Source organism: Podarcis erhardii (assembly GCF_964252035.2).
Source record: "Podarcis erhardii genome assembly, chromosome: 11".
Classification (NCBI taxonomy): domain Eukaryota; kingdom Metazoa; phylum Chordata; class Lepidosauria; order Squamata; family Lacertidae; genus Podarcis; species Podarcis erhardii.
In genome coordinates, this window is record NC_138501.1 from 52,551,989 (window position 1) to 52,572,398 (window position 20,410).

General features: G+C 44.3%; 1 protein-coding gene across 6 annotated transcripts in view; it reads right to left on the reverse strand.

The window, feature by feature from the left end:
* Positions 1-20,410, reverse strand: part of KIAA1328 — a 213,248-nt gene that overhangs the window by 110,216 nt on the left and 82,622 nt on the right. For 5 of the 6 annotated variants that reach the window (XM_081881502.1, XM_081881499.1, XM_081881500.1 and 2 more), the window contains one exon: positions 11,735-11,862. In XM_081881502.1, the coding sequence (XP_081737628.1) occupies positions 11,735-11,862 (128 nt within the window). The remainder of the gene's footprint in view (positions 1-11,734; positions 11,863-20,410) is intronic. The other variant, XM_081881504.1, reaches the window with a different exon arrangement.

Below are 20,410 nucleotides of genomic sequence, written 5' to 3' on the forward strand. Positions count from 1 at the left end.
AGAGGAGGGAGAAAGCTTGTTTTCTGCTGCTCCAGAGAAGCGGACACAGAGCAATGGATCCAAACTACAAGAAAGAAGATTCCACCTAAACATTAGGAAGAACTTCCTGACAGTAAGAGCTGTTTGACAGTGGAATTTGCTGCCAAGGAGTGTGGTGGAGTCTCCTTCTTTGGAGGTCTTTAAGCAGAGGCTTGACAACCATATGTCAGGAGTGCTCTGATGGTGTTTCCTGCTTGGCAGGGGGTTGGACTCGATGGCCCTTGTGGTCTCTTCCAACTCTATGATTCTATGATTCTATGAACTTAATAAACAGACGCCCGAGAAGTCTACTCTACATGCCATTTCTACCTTCCCAAGTTCAGCGAGATAGGGGACCAAATACAAAAAGGAGGCAGCGTGGCGCCATTAGGATGAAGACGGGGAGGACAAAGGTTAAGGCCACCTCTCCCTGTAACAGTCCCAGTTTGGATTGGAGGAGGGCACGTCCTCTATTCATTTATTTTTTATTTGCATGTAGCTTCTCTGCAGAAAACTTGGCCTAATTCAATTATATCCAGGCCTCTCAATAAGCTTTTAAAGCAGCGGTTCTCAACCTGTGGGGTCCCCAGATGTTGTTGGACTACAACTCCCATCGTCCCTGAGCTCTGGCCTTGCTAGCTAGGGCTGATGGGAGTTGTAGTTCAACAACATCTGGGGACCCACAGGTTGAGAAAAGCTGTTTTAAAGGGTAGATGAGGCACAATGAACCACATAACAGACAGGTGGTTCCCATTACCACAGTCCCACAGTAACGACAATGGATGAAGCAGAAACCTTCAGCAGCGAATGCGTATTCTTCAACCTCACTGCATGCTTTTTTTTCTTTTTTTTTCTTTTTTTTCTTTTTTTTCTTTTTTTTTTTTTTGAGTGGGGTTTGGTTGAAAAATGGGTCAGCCACTGAGATCAACCAAAACATCAAGCACTGAGATTCTAAGTTTAATCAACCCACATAAAAGCCAAAATTGGGTGGTTCTTCATTCAAGGGGAAAGACAAGCATGGAAACTTTGTAGCAACCAATCACCTGCTCAAAATTATTATTATTATTATTATACTACACAAAAATACATATCATAGTAACAAACAAAAACAATATTCCCCCTTTAAAAAGTTTAAAAGGCAAAAGTTTGTTTAATTGGTCAAAGGCCTGGGACAAGAAGACTGTTTCTGCTTGGTGCTTAAAGGTACGCAACATTGCTTAAGGAAATGTAATGTTTCCATTTCACAAAGACCTGGTTATAAAAGCTTTCACACATGCAATATTTAAAAGCACGCATCACCTCCGAGCATGTGTCCAGAATGTTTTGTGGTGCTAAGTCACAGTAATGGCTATCTGTTTATAGGTCAGAAGAGCAGTAAATTATTCCAAGGGAAAACAGTAAAAGGCTGCATTGTAGCCAGCTGTGCTTTTAACAGGTTATTGTGAAAAGCACAAGGATGCAGGGGAAATGTCCAGGTTTTGTAGCTATTGCCTCAGCCAGTGTTCGCTTGCATAAAGATGTCACTTTTAAACATTTAAAAGTCAAATTGTCTGGAGAATACGTTCGTATAAAATTTATTTTCAGAAACTGATATTTAGCCTGCTGCTATCAGACTTGATTGCTGTGCAATGTTTAAGTGTTAGGCAAATTCCTACAGGTTTGAAAATAGAGACTAACATTGTAGATTCCATACTCAGATGTGTCGTTAGGAAGAGACTGAAATGGAAATTCTTACACTTTAAGAACAACTCAGAGGCTGGTTGTGGCGGCTGCTCTTCCTGTTCTTTCAGTTCCAATGCATTATAATAATTTATTTTGGCATGAGTGAGCAGAGGTGAAGGGAAGGTCCTCAGAAGAACAGAATAAGAACATAAGAACAGCCCTGCTGGATCACGCCAGTGGCCCAATCCAGACAAGCATCCTGTTTTCAAAGTGACTAACCAGATGCCCAGGGGAAGCCCTCAAGGAAGATCTTGCAGATAAGACATATGGAGTTTGTCTTGAGACCCTAAAGCTGGAGAGGAAAACCTGTGGTCCTCCAGATGTTGCTGAACAAGAACCCCCATCATCCCTGAGCACTGGTCATACTGGCTGGGGTTGATGGGAGTTCAAAGAACATCTGGAGGACCACTGTTTCCCCACAAGTGCTCCTCAGATAACGAAAGCCCGCTTAAAAAGCGTCAGAGGGCAGATGAGACTACAGTCATACCTTATGTTACATCCGCTTCATGTTACCTTCTTTCAGGTTACGTCCTGCAGCGACCCAGAAGTACCAGAAAGGGTTACTTCTGGGTTTTGCCGCTCGCACATGTGCAGAAGTGCAAAATGACATCACAGGCATGCGCAGAAGTGGTGAATTGCAACCCGCACGTGCCCAGATGCGCCGCTGCGGGTTGCACTCTTTTCATGTTGCAAACGGGCCTCCGGAACGGAACGCATTCACAACCAGAGATACCACTGTACTGGAATTGGAAGAAACCACGGCATAACAACTGCAGATACTCTTGGGTGAAGCCCATGTCAATCTGTGTTCAGGCCTAGTTATCAACGACTTGGATGATGGACTCAAGGGCATCCTGATCAAATTTGCAGATGACACCAAACTGGGAGGGGTGGCTAACACCCCAGAGGACAGGATCACACTTCAAAACGACCTTGACAGATTAGAGAACTGGGCCAAAACAAACAAGATGAATTTTAACAGGGAGAAATGTAAAGTATTGCACTTGGGCCAAAAAAATGAGAGGCACAAATACAAGATGGGTGACACCTGGCTTGAGAGCAGTACATGTGAAAAGGATCTAGGAGTCTTGGTTGACCACAAACTTGACATGAGCCAACAGTGTGACGCGGCAGCTAAAAAAGCCAATGCAATTCTGGGCTGCATCAATAGGAGTATAGCATCTAGATCAAGGGAAGTAATAGTGCCACTGTATTCTGCTCTGGTCAGACCTCACCTGGAGTACTGTGTCCAGTTCTGGGCACCACAGTTCAAGAAGGACACTGACAAACTGGAACGTGTCCAGAGGAGGGCAACCAAAATGGTCAAAGGCCTGGAAACGATGCCTTATGAGGAACGGCTAAGGGAGCTGGGCATGTTTAGCCTGGAGAAGAGGAGGTTAAGGGGTGATATGATAGCCATGTTCAAATATATAAAAGGATGTCACATAGAGGAGGGAGAAAGGTTGTTTTCTGCTGCTCCAGAGAAGCGGACCCGGAGCAATGGTTCCAAACTACAAGAAAAAAGATTCCACCTAAACATTAGGAGGAACTTCCTGACAGTAAGAGCTGTTTGACAGTGGAATTTGCTGCCAAGGAGTGTGGTGGAGTCTCCTTCTTTGGAGGTCTTTAAGCAGAGGCTTGACAACCATATGTCAGGAGTGCTCTGATGGTGTTTCCTGCTTGGCAGGGGGTTGGACTCGATGGCCCTTGTGGTCTCTTCCAACTCTATGATTCTATGATTCAGTCTTGGCTGCTCTGATGGTTGACCTTTATCAGGAGAAGGACAAGGGGAAGTACGGAGCTGTTATTCTTACTTGATCTCTCAGCAGCTTTTCGAAGCCGTTAACCGTGGTCTCCTTCTGAGCCAACTTAGTGGGATGGGTAACAGAAGCACTGTTTTACAGTGGTTAGTTTTAAAGAACAACATTGGGTGATTGTCTTTTGGACCCCAGCAACGTGCTATGGGGATGCCACAGGGCATCAACCGGTTCCATGTGCTTTTTAACATTTATACAAAGCCATTAAGTGAAGTCATTAGGAAATTCGGGATAAGATGCCATCAGTATATTGGGGGTACATACTTCTATAACATCTGAATCATGAGAGTCTGCAAGACCTGGACAAATGCTTGGGACTGGTAATGGGTTGGCAAGATGGAGGCATTGTGGGGGGTGGTTCCTAAGTCTGGGACATTGGTCAATTGCCGGCTTTGGGTGGGGTCGTGCACGCCTGAATGAGCAGGTTCATACTCTGAAAGTGCTCCTGGATCCATCTCTGTCACTAGAGGCCCAGGAGACCTTAGTGGATTGGTGTGCCTTCTACCAGCTTCATCTGCTAAAACAACTGCAGCCATTTCAGGCCTCAGATAGTCTGATCACTGTAGTCCATGCACTGGTAAACTCCAGGCAGGATTACTGCAACGGGCTCTATGTGGGGCTGCTGCTGAGGTTGGCCCAGAAGCTGGTACAAAATGTGGCAGCTCAACACTGGGACAGAATATCGCCAATGCGTTACTCCACTGTTGAAAGAACTACAGTGGCTGCCAAGGAGCTACTGGGCTAAATTCAAGCCACATAAATTCCTACACAGCTTGGGGCCAGGATACCTGAAAGATCATGTCACCTCCTATGCATCCAGTTGGTCACTGGGCTCTGCAGGCGAGGGCTTCCTGCAGATACCGTCTTATCAAGAGGTCTGTTCCACACAATGTGGAACGTTGGGCATTTAGTGTTATGCCACCTTCCCTTTTGAATTCCCTTCCCTTGAAGATCAGACAGGCACCATCTCTATTGGTGTACTGAAGACCTTCTTCATTCTATTGAACTATCTCGGTCTGAATTGGTACTGGAAATATTGAAAAGACTTTCAAAAGAAAGATTTTTCCAGGGTAATTAGTGTGACTTGCTTACTTCCAAGGACAGAGCGTTCAAGTGGCAGAAAGACTGCCAATGGCCGGGATCTGATTTACACGCAGAGAGATCCAAGACCCTGCCATATTTGGAATTGGGATCAGTTGGCAATCCTCTGGTATATTTCCCCTTCCCTGGGTCTGCGTGCCAGAGAACTATTTGCAGGTGGCTAATGGTAAAGGATAACCAGACTGCCTTATCCTATTTATGTCAAGAATATGTGTCATGCTGTGGACAGCAAGACAAATCAGGGTTTAATTAGCTCAGTCAATTCCTTCAGTATTATCCTTTCAGTCTACATTGAGTTATTAAAGCCATGGAAATACAACACTACCGAGACAGCAATGATGGAAGTAAGATGTCAGAAGCTTATTAACTGGAGTTTGAGGATGCAGCTGCAAAACAGACAAACTATGATAAATACAAATTGGCTAAATGGTAATCCATACCGTTGCCTTACGTTTTTTAAGCATGCTTACAAACAAGCTCTGTTGCCTCATATACCACTGGTCAAGAGTGGGTTAGCGGCTACTTAAATAGCAGGCAGTATGGTGGGAGCTTCAAGTATGAACAAGGAGTCTTGATGCAAAAAAACAACAACAAACCACTGTTGGGATCTCAGCCTCTATTCACAAGTGAAACCAACTTAACATGTATCACTGCTTTTACTTGCATTTATCCCTCGGTAACTTTGCCTTCGTTCTTCTCCTATTGCCTAATGTAGACTCTGTTCTTTGCGACACAGGCCTATCTTTTGTTTTGCTGCAATCAGCATGTATACTGACACAATATTTATAAGAAGAAAGATAATAACTTATTTAAAGAAGGACAGTGTCACAGAAAATTTAAAGGCTATCCTGTTATGGATTTTATGTACTGTATATGGGGAAAACCCAACAACACTTGAGACACACACACACACACACACACACACTCCAGTTATTCACCCAGCTTCACTCAAAACAGAATCTGAAAGTCACAATTAAACACAGCAGAACCTTAAGCAAAATCACATGGAAATTCAAAATTTGGGGGGGAGGGCAGTCCACAGTGGGGATGGGGTCACCTTTCTATAGAGTCCAACATCTGCCTCTGACCATAATCAGAAGCAGGTGTCTTTAGTGGAAGAGCAGAACAAAGAGCACATGAAAAGATTTGGACTCACTCCATTTTTAGCAACTTTTTACCACTAAGCTAAAGAACTTTACAATGAAAAGAGTATCACACACTCACACCCATTTAGCAGACATAAAGACGGATGCTCACAAAAGGAATGGTGACAGTCAGCTTTACAACAGTCACATAATCTGGAAATCTCATATACGGCTTCTGCTTATTAGTTGGATAGATAACAGGATGCCTGCAATGTACATATAGAAATACTCCTCTCAGAGCCCAGCTGGGCTGGCAAATCTCGATCAGGTGGTTGAGTGTCCCTTTTATACAGGATCCTCTCCAGTGAAATAGCCCCATTTGCGATTACCCTCTGATCTCAGGATGAAACTTGAAATGGATTGAGGCACCCATCCACGTATGCAAGGAAACGTGCAATTTTGCAAAGCAGATGCTCAAAACAAGTACCCCAAGGACTAAATTATATTTGAAGGATTGTTTGGTGCTGTTTAGAGCTCCACGTCTGGATGGGGCGGGGGGGGGGGGAGGTTCACTCCTCAAGGTAGTTTGGAAGAAAGCTGATACCGATTGATATCTTGGCAAAAGCTGGTTTCTCAGGTTTGATTAAAACCAAACATCCAAAAACAATCACATATGGGATTCAAGAGCTCTGTAGTCTCCAGTAACCCTCCTGTCTGGTGGTGACTTCCAGTTTTCATAGAATCTTAGAGTCATCTAGTCCAACCCGCTGCAATGCAGGAATCTCAGCTAAAACATCCATGACAGATGGCCATCCAACCTCTGCTTTAAAGCCTCCAGGAAGAAGAGTCCATCACCTCCCGTGGGAGTCTGTTCCACTGCTGAACAGCTCTTACTATCAGAAAGGTTTTCTGTATGTTTAGTTGGAATCTCCTTTCTTGTAACTTGAAGCCACTGGTTCAAGTCCTACCCTCAAGAGCAAGAGAAAACAAACATGTTCCATGTGACAGCCCATAAGATATTTGAAGATAGCTATCTAATCTCCTCTGTCTCCTCTTTTCCATGCTAAACAGATCCAGCTCCTTCAAGCGCACTCCTCGTACGCTCCTCATATGTTTATCCTTTCCATCTGAAATGAAGGGCCATTGTACAGCAGTAGACCACGTGCTTTGAGTACAGAAGGTCCCAGATCCAGATCCAACCCTTGGTACCTCTGGATAGGGATGGGACAGACTCCCTTCCTGAAACCTTCCAGACCAGGCACCCCCAAACTTGGCCCTCCTGATGTTTTGGGACTACAATTCCCATCATACGACAAATGATATATTTATTGTCACTATCCCATACAGAACAATGAAACTGAAAGTCTACATAAAACATTCAAAAACCCCTAAAAACTCTGAAACCCCATTTTAAAATACAATATACTATAGAGACTCCTTATGCTGCGTTTAGAACCAGAATTGCATTTGTGTAGAAACTGTTTTTCAGGTGGCGAGTCCTGGTCTTTATAACCCTATACCTTCTTCCAGAAGGCAGAAGCTGAAAGAGATCATTTCCGGGGTGCGTACCATCTTGTGCTATCTCTGCAGCTTTCTTATGGCACCTGACAGCATAGATTTGATCTAAGGTGGGAAGAGTGTACCCAATTATTCTCTCCGCAGTCTTTACAACCCTGGACAGCGTTGTTTTTTCCCTGGCCGTGCAGCTCCCAAACCACACACAGAGACCAGAAGTTAATACACTCTCCACAGTACAATGGTAAAATGCCATCAACAGGTCCTTTGAGAGATTGTTTTTCCGGAGGATTCTCGGAAAATATAACCTCTGCTGTGCTCTCTTCATCAGGTCTTTGCTGTTTTCTCCCCAGGTTAGGTCATCCCTGACCACTGGTCCTGTTAGCTAGGGATGATGGGAGTTGTAGTCCCAAAACAGCTGGAGGGCCAAGTTTGGCCATGCCTGTTCCAGACAATACTGAGCTAGATGGGTCAGTGGTCTAACTCAGCAAAAGGCAGCCTCCTATGTTCCTGGGGCAGCTTGTTCTCTTCGAACTCTGGCCTTTGCACCCCTATAGAGTCCCATGGAGAAAGGCTCCTCCTAAGCCTCTAGCCAACTCCTGCATCCTTCAAAAGTACTAGTCCATGATTCAAAAATAAACCTACTACATTTTGGAGAGTGCAGAACTGCTCCGCTAGCTTTTCCTATTTCCACTTCAGCCACGAACAATTGCCAACAAACCCAAAAGACAAGGGATTTGCAGATGTAGTGAACATTAAAAGTAAGAAACCAAAGTGCCGCCAGCTGTACTCACAAACAAACGGATTAATGTGAAAAAGGGGTGGCCTGGCAAATAATTTTGCCCTTCCTGCCACGGGAGAGGTTCAAAACAGCCCCCGTGCAGAGGTTCATTCGGCAATGGAGCAAAGAAGCACAGGTCCTCTAAGTTGCAAAGCATTTCCACAATTTCTCGCCAAAATAAATTGGATTCTTTCCACTGTTTGAGATGGCAGCGAAGCAAGGACTGTATAATTAGGTCAGAGCTGATTACCTAGAACAAGGGCAATTTTCTTTACATCCAAGTAAAGCTTCATGAAAAGCAGCAAAGAAAGTGCATTTGGGAGTAGCTGAGAGACTGTCTAAAATCTTTCTTGATGAAAGCGATTTAACTACATTTTAATATAGATGGTATTTTCTATTAATGTCAGGGCAGAAACTTATTGCTCCACATATCTCATCACAAGGGCTATCTCTGCATCTGTCTGAGTCAACTTCAGTGACCACTTCAATATTCACTTTACAATTAATGCTGCTTTTTTATGGCTCGCTAGAAAGTAAACCAATTTCAGCCCAGCTCCTCAGTATTGAATTTATTATAAAAAGTTATGTACTTAAAACTCCTATAATGAAACCAGAGGCATCATGAGATATTAACCTAGAGTTAATGCTGAGAAAGCCGGTTTGAATAATTCAATTCATGTCACCTTAAGTATCTTTTCAAATGGAATTAACTTTATCTCACACACAAAAAAGGAAGCGCCACGTTCCAGCTACTGATTATTGACTCCACGAGGGCTCCGTCTTAAATCATCACGGCACCATTTTCCCCAGTAAGTTTGTGGGGCTCTTGCCAAGACAGATGCTCAGGATGGAACGCCAGGCTGTCAGCCGAGGGCCGCTGGGACTCCACCCTCCGAGAAAAGGTTCTTCCGCATTCCAGAGACGAACCAGTGGAGCTGAACCAAGAGCTTGCTGGATTCACAGTTTGGACGGGATGAAGGGTTCCTGCAAAGTTTTTTCTCAATGTCAGTGCCTCTAACAATATCAGGCACTGTTTTCGTCATCGTTCAGATGGCTTTAAAAGAAGAATTTGACATTCATGGATCCATTAAGGATGGCAACATGGTACTGAGCTATTAGATGAATCTGCACCATGAAAACCCAGCTGGCCACAAGCCTTGTGTCCCTGGCAGACCAGAGTGGTATGTAGTCACAGAAAAGAAAGTTTTTGGGGAAATAACAGCACCAAGAACAGGATGAGAAAGCAGACAATTCTGGTTACAAAGAAGAATCATATCCAGAAACTGCAGAAATATATCACTGTAGATTATACTGAGCTAAAGGAATAACACCACTTCCTACGTTCATATGCCACAGAAACCTAGTGCGCTCTGTGTTCGTTTATTCTCTCTTAGAACTGAGATTATCCACTGCATTTGGAAGTTGGGAGAATGTGGAAGAAGGAAGGAATTGGACAGTGTCGCAAATCTGGGAAGAGATGTCGAACCAGGACTGATAGCAGCCTCTACCTTTTCAAAGTCTGCCATTCGCCAAAGTATTGCAGAAGAGCTCAGCTGTATTCTTCAGTGTTAAAAAGCCACCAGTCCACTCATTCATGGATCCAATGAAATCAGGTCGTAAAGCAATACAGTGGTACCTTGCAAGACGAATGCCTCGTAAGACAAAAAACGCGCAAGACGAAAGGGTTTTTTGTTTTTTGAGTTGCTTCGCAAGACGATTTCCCTATGGGCTTGTTTCGCAAGACGAAAACGTCTTGCGAGTTTGTTTCCTTTTGCTTACAACCTTTAATACCCAGGGAATCCGCGCTCCGCAAGACGAAACAATCGCAAGACGAAACAACTCGCAGAATGAATTAATTTCGTCTTGCGAGGCACCACTGTACCAGTGAGACAAACACCCCCAAGGTACCACAGCACTTGCAGTCTTTGCTGCTGCAAATAACATGGGTTGATTCACACATGCATGCCCCTGAGGTCCTAAGATTACTGTTCTTCTGCAACAACAGAGAAAACTCTTGCACAAGACTCTGAAGCACCACAGAGCCTTTTGAAACTGAAATTCTGACTTGGGTACAGTCGATGCTCCAAAAGCTTTAGCAACATGACTTGTTTTATTCAGGGAAACAACTACTGCAAGAGTGAGACCATACACTTTTGACTAAACTCACCTTATGCCATTCTTCTCCCAAAGGGGGGGGGACATTTAAAAGTATATTTTTATATGATGTTCACATCACAGTAAATCTCCTCTGTATGCCTCCATAAAGCTGTTGGAGAACAAAGACTAAGACCCTTGCCTGAAGTGACACCCAAATTGCAGAACTTCCGTTCTGGATGTAGGCACCTGACATTTTTTTACTATCTTTTAGGCACCATGCAAAGTCTGTCCCATGTTTAATGGCAGGTGTAACTGCCCCCTGGCTGGTTCCACCTCCACACTAGTCTTGGGAATGGTGCTCCCCAAACTCCAAGAGCTGTTGGGGGCTCCTGCTGGCTCCAGAGGACATACACATAGAGGACATACTAGGCTTTCCCGCGGCAGCTGCTTTATCTTAAAAAGCAGGTAGGGCAGCAAGCATCCAACAGAAAGAGAGCTGGGATGGAGGGGTGTTGGTTCTTGTAGAAAAGGTCCTTCCCATTCACTGCAGCACTGCAGTGGTGAGACGGAGGAGGACAAAGAAAGAGAGCCCTGAAGCCCAGCTGCCTTTTGAGGAGAGGAGAAGACAGCCAACAGAGTATCAGAAGGGCAAACAGTCCAGCCAGGTCTTTCAAGAAGGGTGTGACAATAAAACTGATGGAGACTATCTGTCAGGAGGCTTAGAAGGAATATCTGGGTAGGTTCATTCCAGGGAGAATGGGGTTCCTCCCTCCTTCATTGCTGTGCTCTTAGTTTGTAACTGGACTTAAACTTAAACTGGACTTAAAGTCCAGAGCTTATAACCAGCTCCAGTACTTTTTGCTGGTTCAGTACCCTGCCCCCTGCAGGGGCTGCCATCTGCATTCAGGAGCTAGGGCTGCAAATGTGCCCCACTGGCCCAAAAAGGCTGGCGGCCCTTGGACTTGGCAGAAGTTCTACGCCACAGGGGGTGCGGAGCAGTCCATAGGTCCTAGCTCAATAGGAAAAGCCAGATCTCTTTCTGCCTGGCAGTCACCAGCACCTCCTCTGTTCTATGTGGCATTTCTGGCGGAGCTGGGATATGTTACCCTGGTCAGCGGCCTTTATGGAAGGTGGTCCCTCCCTGTTCTCACCACACCCTTCAACAGTTGAACTGCTGTTTTATAGTTGCTGGATCAGTGCTCTTTCATCTTCTGTTTTAATCTATTGTTGTGGTTTTTTATGTTTTTTCCATTGTTTGATATGATATGCTCTCTTATTGGGCTTGGTTCCAGGAAGAAGGCGGGGAGGCAAAACGAAACGTACTTTGTGTGTTGGAAAGCAAAGCACACTATGATCAATGGTTTCACTGTGCTGCTGATCCAGAGAGGCCTTTCAGCTGGGATTTCTCCCCTCTAGGCCCCACGAGAAGGGAAGGGAAGGGTGCCTGGAGGACTCACCACCTTTAGGGAAGCACAGCAGATTTAAATGCTCCAACTTTTGCCGTTGGAGCCCTATGGCTGCAGGTGCCATTTCAATAGGATGACGAATAGCAACCATCCAAAATGAAACAATGCTGTTGGAAGGGATGAGGCACTTACCTGCTGCTCCTTCTGCTTGGCAGCCTCAAGCTCCGAAAGAGAGTATGTGAGTTTTTCTTGTTGCTCCGATAGATACTTCTGATAAAGGCTCAAAAGTTCCTGGCACTCTCTGTATTGCTGCTGCAGAGGTGAGATAGCAAGTTAAGGACAAAAACATTTCTCATGGATGAGGGAGTGGGAAGGAGGGGGGGGGAGAGAAATGAAGTCAAACACATTATTCTGTGCAAATCTGATTTAGCTGTCCAGGTAAGAAATCAGAGCAAAATACATGAGCCATACAGCAAGAAGATGGACTCTTTCAGAATGTCTAGAGAGAATAAGTTATAACTACATAAACAAAATATTCATCTCCTTTCATCTAGATTCCTGACTAAATGCAAGAACCCTGCTACATGGGCCAAATATTACTGAGTTTTGCCTTGCAATTTGGGCCATGTAGAGATTGCCTTAATTTATACAAATCCTCCCTCTACAGGGCTTTGCACAACATGCTCATTCTCCCACAAGCCACCAGTTTCTGGTGCCCAATCTTCCCATGCCTCCAACACACAACATTGGGTGTTTGCCTGGTCAAATAATGAACAATCTTTTAAGCATTCCCTTTAAACAAAAAACAAGATGATGTAATCATCAGCATCCTAGACAATTCAGCATCCTAGACAAACAAAACTAGACAATTGTTCTTGTGAAGCAATTAAATTAACTTTCAATGAAATTATCGGAACCTTTAACAATATGTTTCTACAAATGTGAATGGTGAATGGGCCGTTCTCCCTACTGGCTTTTATCCCAGAAAACCAGGATCCAATGTTACCTTTTTAAAAAACGATGAAATTAAAAACAGGAAGTAAAGTAATAGCAATTAACAACAGAGTAGACAGCAAGCCCATTTTTAAGGACAGTTGTGCTAGGGAGGCAGCAAGCCAATTCTTTTTTTTCTCTTTTCCCCCCATTTTATTTATTTATTAACATTCTTATATTACATCAGTAAACATTGTCATATTACGTTACAGAACTTACTATAATATAATTTCCAACATGCATACAAAAATTATATGCAAATTTTATATACCTAAAAAGAAAATGAAACAAAAAAGAAAGAAAGAACAAAGAAAGCCAATTCTACAGTCAACATCAACACCTTGTTTTGTGTAAAAAAACAAGATGTGAGTCATGGGCAATCCTAGGCTATTTGTGTTCAGAGGTGCCTGCTGTTATAGCAGGGGACCAGCAGGAGATGTTTTGCTACTCTGTTAGGTTTGCACCCAATTCCTGTAGGACCGGGGGTTTGGGGGAGTAATTCCCGCTCCTTGTGAACAAATGCCACCATAACAAAACGCTAAAAGGCAAGTTGGTACCTACACAGTGGCACTCTGTTTCATGGGATACTGACCAGGCAATTGGCCAGGGTGCCAATCCTCCCAGAATAACTCTTTTTTGGCCTGCCACATGTGCAGAGCAGACAATTCCATCAGGGAAATGTGCCAAAATTCTGACTACTGACAGCACTCCCTCAACTATACATACTCCCATCCAATATTTAAGATCATATTATATTCAGACTTTGTAAACTACACTGGCTCCCAGTTTCTTTCCGGGCCTAATTCAAAGTGCTGGTTCTGACCGCTAAAGCCCTCCATGGCTCAAGACCAGGGTAGGTGAAGGATCGCTTGTCATCAGAAGCTCTTTTACAGGTGTCTCTGCCATTGGTCCAGCAGGTTAATACGTAGCAGAACCTTTTCGGTGCTGGCACCCTGACTTTGGAATGTTCTCCCCAAACAAATGCACCAGGCGCCTAATTTATTGTTATTCCAATGCCAGGCAAAGACCTTTTTAGTCTCCCATGCTTCTAATCTATGCTGATTTGTTCCATCCTGACTTAGGTCTTACATTCTTACAATGCTTCTACAAATCTGCTGTTTTTATTCTAAGGCATGTTACCCCCTCCTTAGTTTTATTGTAACTTATCATGAAAATGTGATTGAACAGTGGGGGTATAAATGGCAACGAACTGTTCAGACATTTCTGCCACCATCTTGGCTGCTCTCTGATTCGCAGAAAGTGGATGCAAAGTGCGGGATGGGTGGGACATCATAATTCAACAAAAGAAAGCAAGGGAGACTGGAGACGGAGACAGAGACGGTGGTGATAAAAACAGGCAGAATGAGCTCAGAGATGCAAACGAGGTAAGTATGGATGATTTATTCAACAGCGGCCGGCATGGTCATCAATTTGCCTGACTACAATCCCAAACGCAAAGCCTTTCGCAAACTCCCCATGGCTCATATGCAGGCGCAGCCTGGCAGGCCTTTCAGAGACCGACGACAAGTTTTGGACAGTGATCTAGAGACGCAGCAAACTGTGGCATTTGCAAGGATATTAGCAAAAGCGCCCTGCCTTGCTTGCAGCATTGAAATTCCAGGAGGAGATGAATCGGCTCTTCACCTGTCACTGTGCGATTCCGTCCCTTGCTCATTTAACATGGTAAACCATTTCCTTAGCGTCCCCCCCCCCCACTTTCCCCTCCCCAACTCTCGGCTTTTAATTATGCATACAGACAGGGCGAGGGCTCGCTGTCCAGAGTCCTCCAAATAAAGGCTTTAACAAGATGCCACTGGCAAGGGAGCAAAAACACACACACACCCTTTCTAGCCCGCAAACAGCACAGACTTGCTTTAACTTTTTCCTACGATCCAAGTAGTGTGTGTGTGTACTGTTGAAAATGGTGCCCGAGTTTACCCATCATGTAAACTATTTGTTATTTTAAATAGGACACACACACACTGTTCAGTTTCCAAAGGAGCTCAAGGTTACTCACAACACCGCCATCACACACCCCAAAACTCACATTAAAATACATAACAATCCCCAATAAAATCACTGATGTTAACGTCAAATCTAAGGCCCCATAAACGAATACTGAAACAGTCATGAAAGCCAGGGCTTTTTTTCAGCTGGAACTTGCTGGAACTGAGTTCTGGCACCTCTTAGGTGGGCGCCATTGCCATTCTAAGAGAAAGAGGGAGGTGTTCATGGTGAATCCTGGCCACCTCTTTTTCTAGAAAAATGGCACTGATGCAAGCCAAGCATCAACAAAAAGAACTACATAGGTTAGGAGCTTATTATGCTTTGTTGTCAACCCTAAAATGGCTAAGAGTTGGCTCAACCAAGTTTTCAGGAGGCAAGCGAATAAATCAGAGATCAAGAAGTAACTTGTTGTCTGAGATGGTCACACAAATGCCATTTTTAGGCGCTACAGTGGTTGTAATCAACTGCCCTTCTCCTTCTTCTGCTCACATCCACTGCACTGGCACCTCTTCTGGGTTCCTGCCCCTCCTTATCACAAGATATACGACAAGACCAGCCTGGGCTGTCCAATACCCACAGCCAGAGAAGCTTGTCAAAACAGCAGGCACATGGTCCCCTTATTCTGCAGCTGCCTGGGTTGGCAACCTCTAGCTTGTGTCTATGCACCGAACCAAACAGTGCTTTCATACATACAGAAATCCAGCAAAGCAGGTAACTACAGAAGAAGGGAGCCGTTCAACTGAAGTTGGAGGGCTTCTTTCTGGGTGCTCAAGAAGGGCAGAGAGGCTTGCTAGGAGGTGGCAAAAACCTATGGCTACCTAGATTTCAGGTGTCACCCTCATCCCCTTCCCAAGTGCACACTTGCTTCCCCATGTGCAGTCTGACAATGCAAGGAACGGATGGGAAAATCCCATACTTCTTGTAGTCTAGGGAGACGGGGGAGAGACACAGATATGGCCAATAGGGCCCTCCCCTTCTTGCCCTCCATAAAAAATAGGCTCCTTTAAAAAAAAAAAAAAGAACTTCTATTGGTGCCAATGGAAGCATACTTCAATGGCGGGGGGGGGGGAGTTTAAACTCATGTTGGGAGAGTTAACTTTTCCCTTCTCCTGCCCTGCAACATTCATCAACACCAACACCATAACAAAATGGGTTGGAAAAAGCCCTGTCGGCTTCGGCAGGTCTGTTTTCAAGCCCAGTTGCTGTGCAGGGAGCAATCTTTGTGTAGGTCTCTAGCAGGGGGGAAATGGGCTAGCATAATCTTCAAACTGCCCCAATGCTTTCACCCAAGCATAAGTGTTGTGGGACACGGGTGGCGCTGTGGGTTAAACCACAGAGCCTAGGACTTGCCGATCAGAAGGTGGGCAGTTCGAATCCCCGCGACAGGGTGAGCTCCCGTTGCTCGGTCCCTGCTCCTGCCAACCTAGCAGTTCGAAAGCACAAAGTACAAGTAGATAAATAGGTACCACTCCAGTGGGAAGGTAAACGGTGTTTCCGTGTGCTGTTCTGGTTTGCCAGAAGCGGCTTGGTCATGCTGGCCACATGTCCTGGAAGCTGTACACCGGCTCCCTCAGCCAATAAAGCGAGATGAGCGCCACAACCCCAGAGTCGGTTCCTTTACCTTTAAGTGTAGTGGGGTGGTGGAAGAGGTGAACACAGGAGTGTGTTGATGGGTGGGTGGCCTCATCTAGTTTATGTATTGCTCCCACCAACACTGCTGGACCCCAGGCCCAAAATGTGGCCCCCAGAATATGGATGAAAGAAACTCCCCACCTCTGTTGTGGACGTTTCCTCTTCCTGGCTTATTTCCTCCAAAAAATGTGGCAAGGAAACCCCAAAAGGGTTTTCCATTTGATCCAAGTGGGCACACCTGGGAACCTCCTTGAAATCAGTCCGAAAAAGTGAGCCCTTCCAAACGCCTTTGCTTGGCTTGAAACAAAAGGATGGCACAAGCAAGGTTTTAAAAAAGCTAATTGCATTTCTGAGCCAACAGACGTGGAGCTCAGGCAGTTTTATAGTTCAGTGTGTTTTGTCGCTGCACACACACACACACACAAAGTCTGAAATGATTTGTGGTGGTCTCCCGAGTCTTTGCCAGTGATGATGTATATAAAAGGAATTTTTATGCCAGCTGTAACCATCAGTAGTAATGTTTATAGTAGGTGAACATATTAGCCTGGACGCAGGGCATGAATTTTACTCTTGAAAAAGCCTGTTCGTTTATACAGCGCAAGAGTTAAATGTCTGCATCTGAAGACAAATGGCAGGAAAATTCATTTAAATCTGAGTTGCGTGGCAAAATATAAGAAGCAGCCAATCTCATGATTATCAAACTCTTGCTGCTCATTCTACCCGCTCAGCTTTTGAGCACCTCCCACATGCACAAGGAACAATTGTGTTCCTTGAGTTCATTGTTACTTAGTTAGGGGGTCCTTCCCACTAGGACAAGAAAAACCAACAGGACTGACTGCTGCTTTGCTTTTTGCACCTCCATATCACACCAGAGAAATTACAAAAGCATCCTATACAGCAGAGAAGGCCTTGTGCAGGAATTATTTCATTAGACCTTGCACTTCCAACATTTTTCCTGATTTTTTTTTAGTATTTTTAAAGAAATGCAACAGATTTTACTCTGTACAGTATTGCTCTCCTTTGCTTCCCCTAGAAAATTTACTGTATATTTTCCAGGGGGAAAGCAGCATTTCCATTACGTCCCACCAAAATCACCACAAATAAAGCAACTTGACAAAAGCAGAAGTGAAACGCGGGAAGTTAACTTGTGAGATCTTCCTAGCCATTGATTGGGTAGTTATGATATCACAGAACGCTTAGAAACATTCCAACAGTTATAAGGAGATTTAACTTGAGTGATGAGCGGCAAAGAAGTGAGATGGCAGCATTACTGCAACGACGATCACAGATCAGGCAGAGTCTGCAGATGGCCTGGGATAAGTGTAGCAGGGTAACCAACACAGAGATAGCAATGCAGAAACATAACTGCATTATTTGGGGAGGGGGTGTAACACAGAGTGATGTCATATGTTCCCAAAGCATTGTATCATGGCAGCTTTCATAACTCTGGAATAAATGTCTAGTTCACTAGAGGGTATATTCTCAAACTCAATATGAGTAACTAAGCGTGCTTCAGATGGGAGAGTCAGTGGAAATAAACAGCCAGAAGCTTTTGTTGCTCATAACAAGAGAAGCTGACCTAGCTTGGAAGCTCTGATTGTGGGAGACAGGGAGGGGGCTTGTCAGATTACCCATAATTTCAATTACAGATAGGTAGCCGTGTTGGTCTGCCATAGTCAAAACAAAACAAATTCCTTCCAGTAGCACCTTAAAGACCAACTAAGTCAGTTCTTGGTATGAGCTTTCGTGTGCATGCACACTTCTTCAGATACCTAATTTCAATCTTAGGGATGCTCAGGAGATCCGTGTAAATTTGGCTAGGCTTCTTGCAGTTGTCTTCTTAGTGCCAATGGCTATTGAACATGATGGCCAACACACTTCTGGACAGAGAAGGATTTAAACCTGGTTCTCCCATGTCCAAACCCATCAAAATATCTGATGCACCGTGATAGCTTCTGCCAAATGCAAAAGGTTTTTCTCTTTTCAACGGTCTAGGCTTAGTACTCCAAGAATTCACTTGTCCAATAATGACAAAACACATCCTCCAAGCAACAATATACATTATTAAGAGTTTTACTTTTTCCAAATTTGTGGAAGAGTTTTCATGCAAGCTGTCGCGAAATACATAAACAGAGAGCAAACCTGGGTTTAAATGATGCACAAGCTCTGAGAAGCTCCCATCACTTCCCTAGACTAGGCAGTCCCAAACATCACACACCACCTGGCACATGCTGTGTGCACTTTCGGAAGCCCAGAAACAATGACCACGGGGGTGCCTGCCTGAATTATGGCTGAGGAAAAGGGTAAAGCCAAGCAACTTCCCTGCGGAGTTTATTAGCTAAAATCTGAAGGTGCGGCAAAGACAGAAAGTAATAAAATGTTTTATGAACAACTTTACTTCTCGTGTTCTAATACTGCAGAGCTTATGTGGACTATTTAGCTCAAGCAAGCGAAGGACCTGCTAGGAAACTTCCCACAAGGCCCTTCTTTAATAAAGAAAAGGTTCTGCTCAAGCTGTGAACTCCAGGAAAGTCAATGTCCTCTGGAGAATTGGGGTGTTCAGCAAAGCGGGCTGCAGAAACATAAAAGGAGAGGCGCAAGGCAGAAATGTATCCCATTTCTGTCCAGCGAGAAGCTAGGAACTGGAGATTTGAATAGCTTAATGCTAGCAAGCAGTTAGCCAGTCAATTAAACCAAGGTGCAAGTGTGAAAAGAGAAGGGAAAAGGTCACCACGCCTGCAGAAGTTAAGCCACTCACTTCTGTTTGAAGTGTTGTCATTCTATTGTTGAAAAGTATAGCTTTCATATAAAGGAATGGCTAATACATTCCCATTGTGTTTGAAAGGAAATTAAATTTACATTCTTTGGGAATATGGTATCATAATTAGTTCATGACTTGATTACACTTTGAAGTGAGCTGGGATGGCACACGGTGCATACTAATGAGCCACGCGGAGGTTACCTGCCTTAAAGAAAAAAGGCACCAGCACTCCAAACAAAGGGAAAGATTCCCAGCTTTCAGCTGGTGCAGCTAGGATATCAAATTCAAATGTTTTCTGCTCCCATCTGGCATCAATAAGGCCACAGGAACTTAAAGATGCAGCCTCCTAATCAGCTGAATGAGTTGTTTGGAAAACTAATCCCTCCATCTCCACCCATACCACCTGCACAGTAGTTGCTAAAATTGATTTTAAAAGCAATGAAAAACACTAAGCTCCTTACATCGGTCAAAATTGCCGATATGATTTATTTCCACAAACAAGATGGAAATTTCATGAACTACCGAAGGGAGATTTACATGCCATTGCTCCTTTAGCAACCTGAATTTGTTTGCCAAGATGATGTTGAAAATAACATATTTAAACCACCACCAAAAACACAGAGGGCAGTAGAGAATCGCAAGATTGCAGAGACTGCTTCCAAACCAAATTACTGAAGGAAAATTCAAATTAGTCACTGCAACCTATTCACTTTTGCAGGAAGGCAAAATGGTTGTTCAAGCCTTCTTCTTTTTTTAACTGTGCCCAGGTTTCCAAAGAAAACTCTTGAATCCCTGGAATGGCTGTACCAAACTCTGGTCACCATTTCTCATGGTTTTGCTTGACACTGCCAAAGCCACCTCCCTTTCCTTAATGTTCCTTACAAAAGTGTTTGCTTTTGCATTAACTCACCCTCACTCAAAATCACCCTCTATTGCCTTTATTTGCCAACAGGGGCACAATCATGTCATCAATCCTGTGTACCTGCACCCACTGCAACCTGCGTCCACTGCAACCTGCGTCCACTGCAACCTGCGTCCACTGCATCCAGGTGGACTGGCCACCTGTCATGGATGCTTTAGTTGAGGTTCTTGCATCGCGGGGGTTGGACTAGATGACCCTCGGATCCCTTCCAACTCTGCAATTCTATGATGCTGTGACTTTGCTCATTAATATCTAGGGACAGCATCGCATGAGACACGCAGTCGTGAATTCCCAATAACTCCCTAGGATCACCCAGAGGAAAGAGTGGTGCTAAACATATTGATGACACTACACTCCAAACTTCCTGGCGCATCTCCAGGGCTTCATATGGATGTCAAATATCATGGGGAACAAGATGGAATCCTGTGGAAACCCCCAGAGTATCTCAGGATGTGAGCAACATCACAGGAAGGGTGCTTTGAGGATGAGGGTGAAACTGAGACGCTCCCTTGTTATATTTGCTGTTATATTTGTTGTTATATTTATTTGTTGT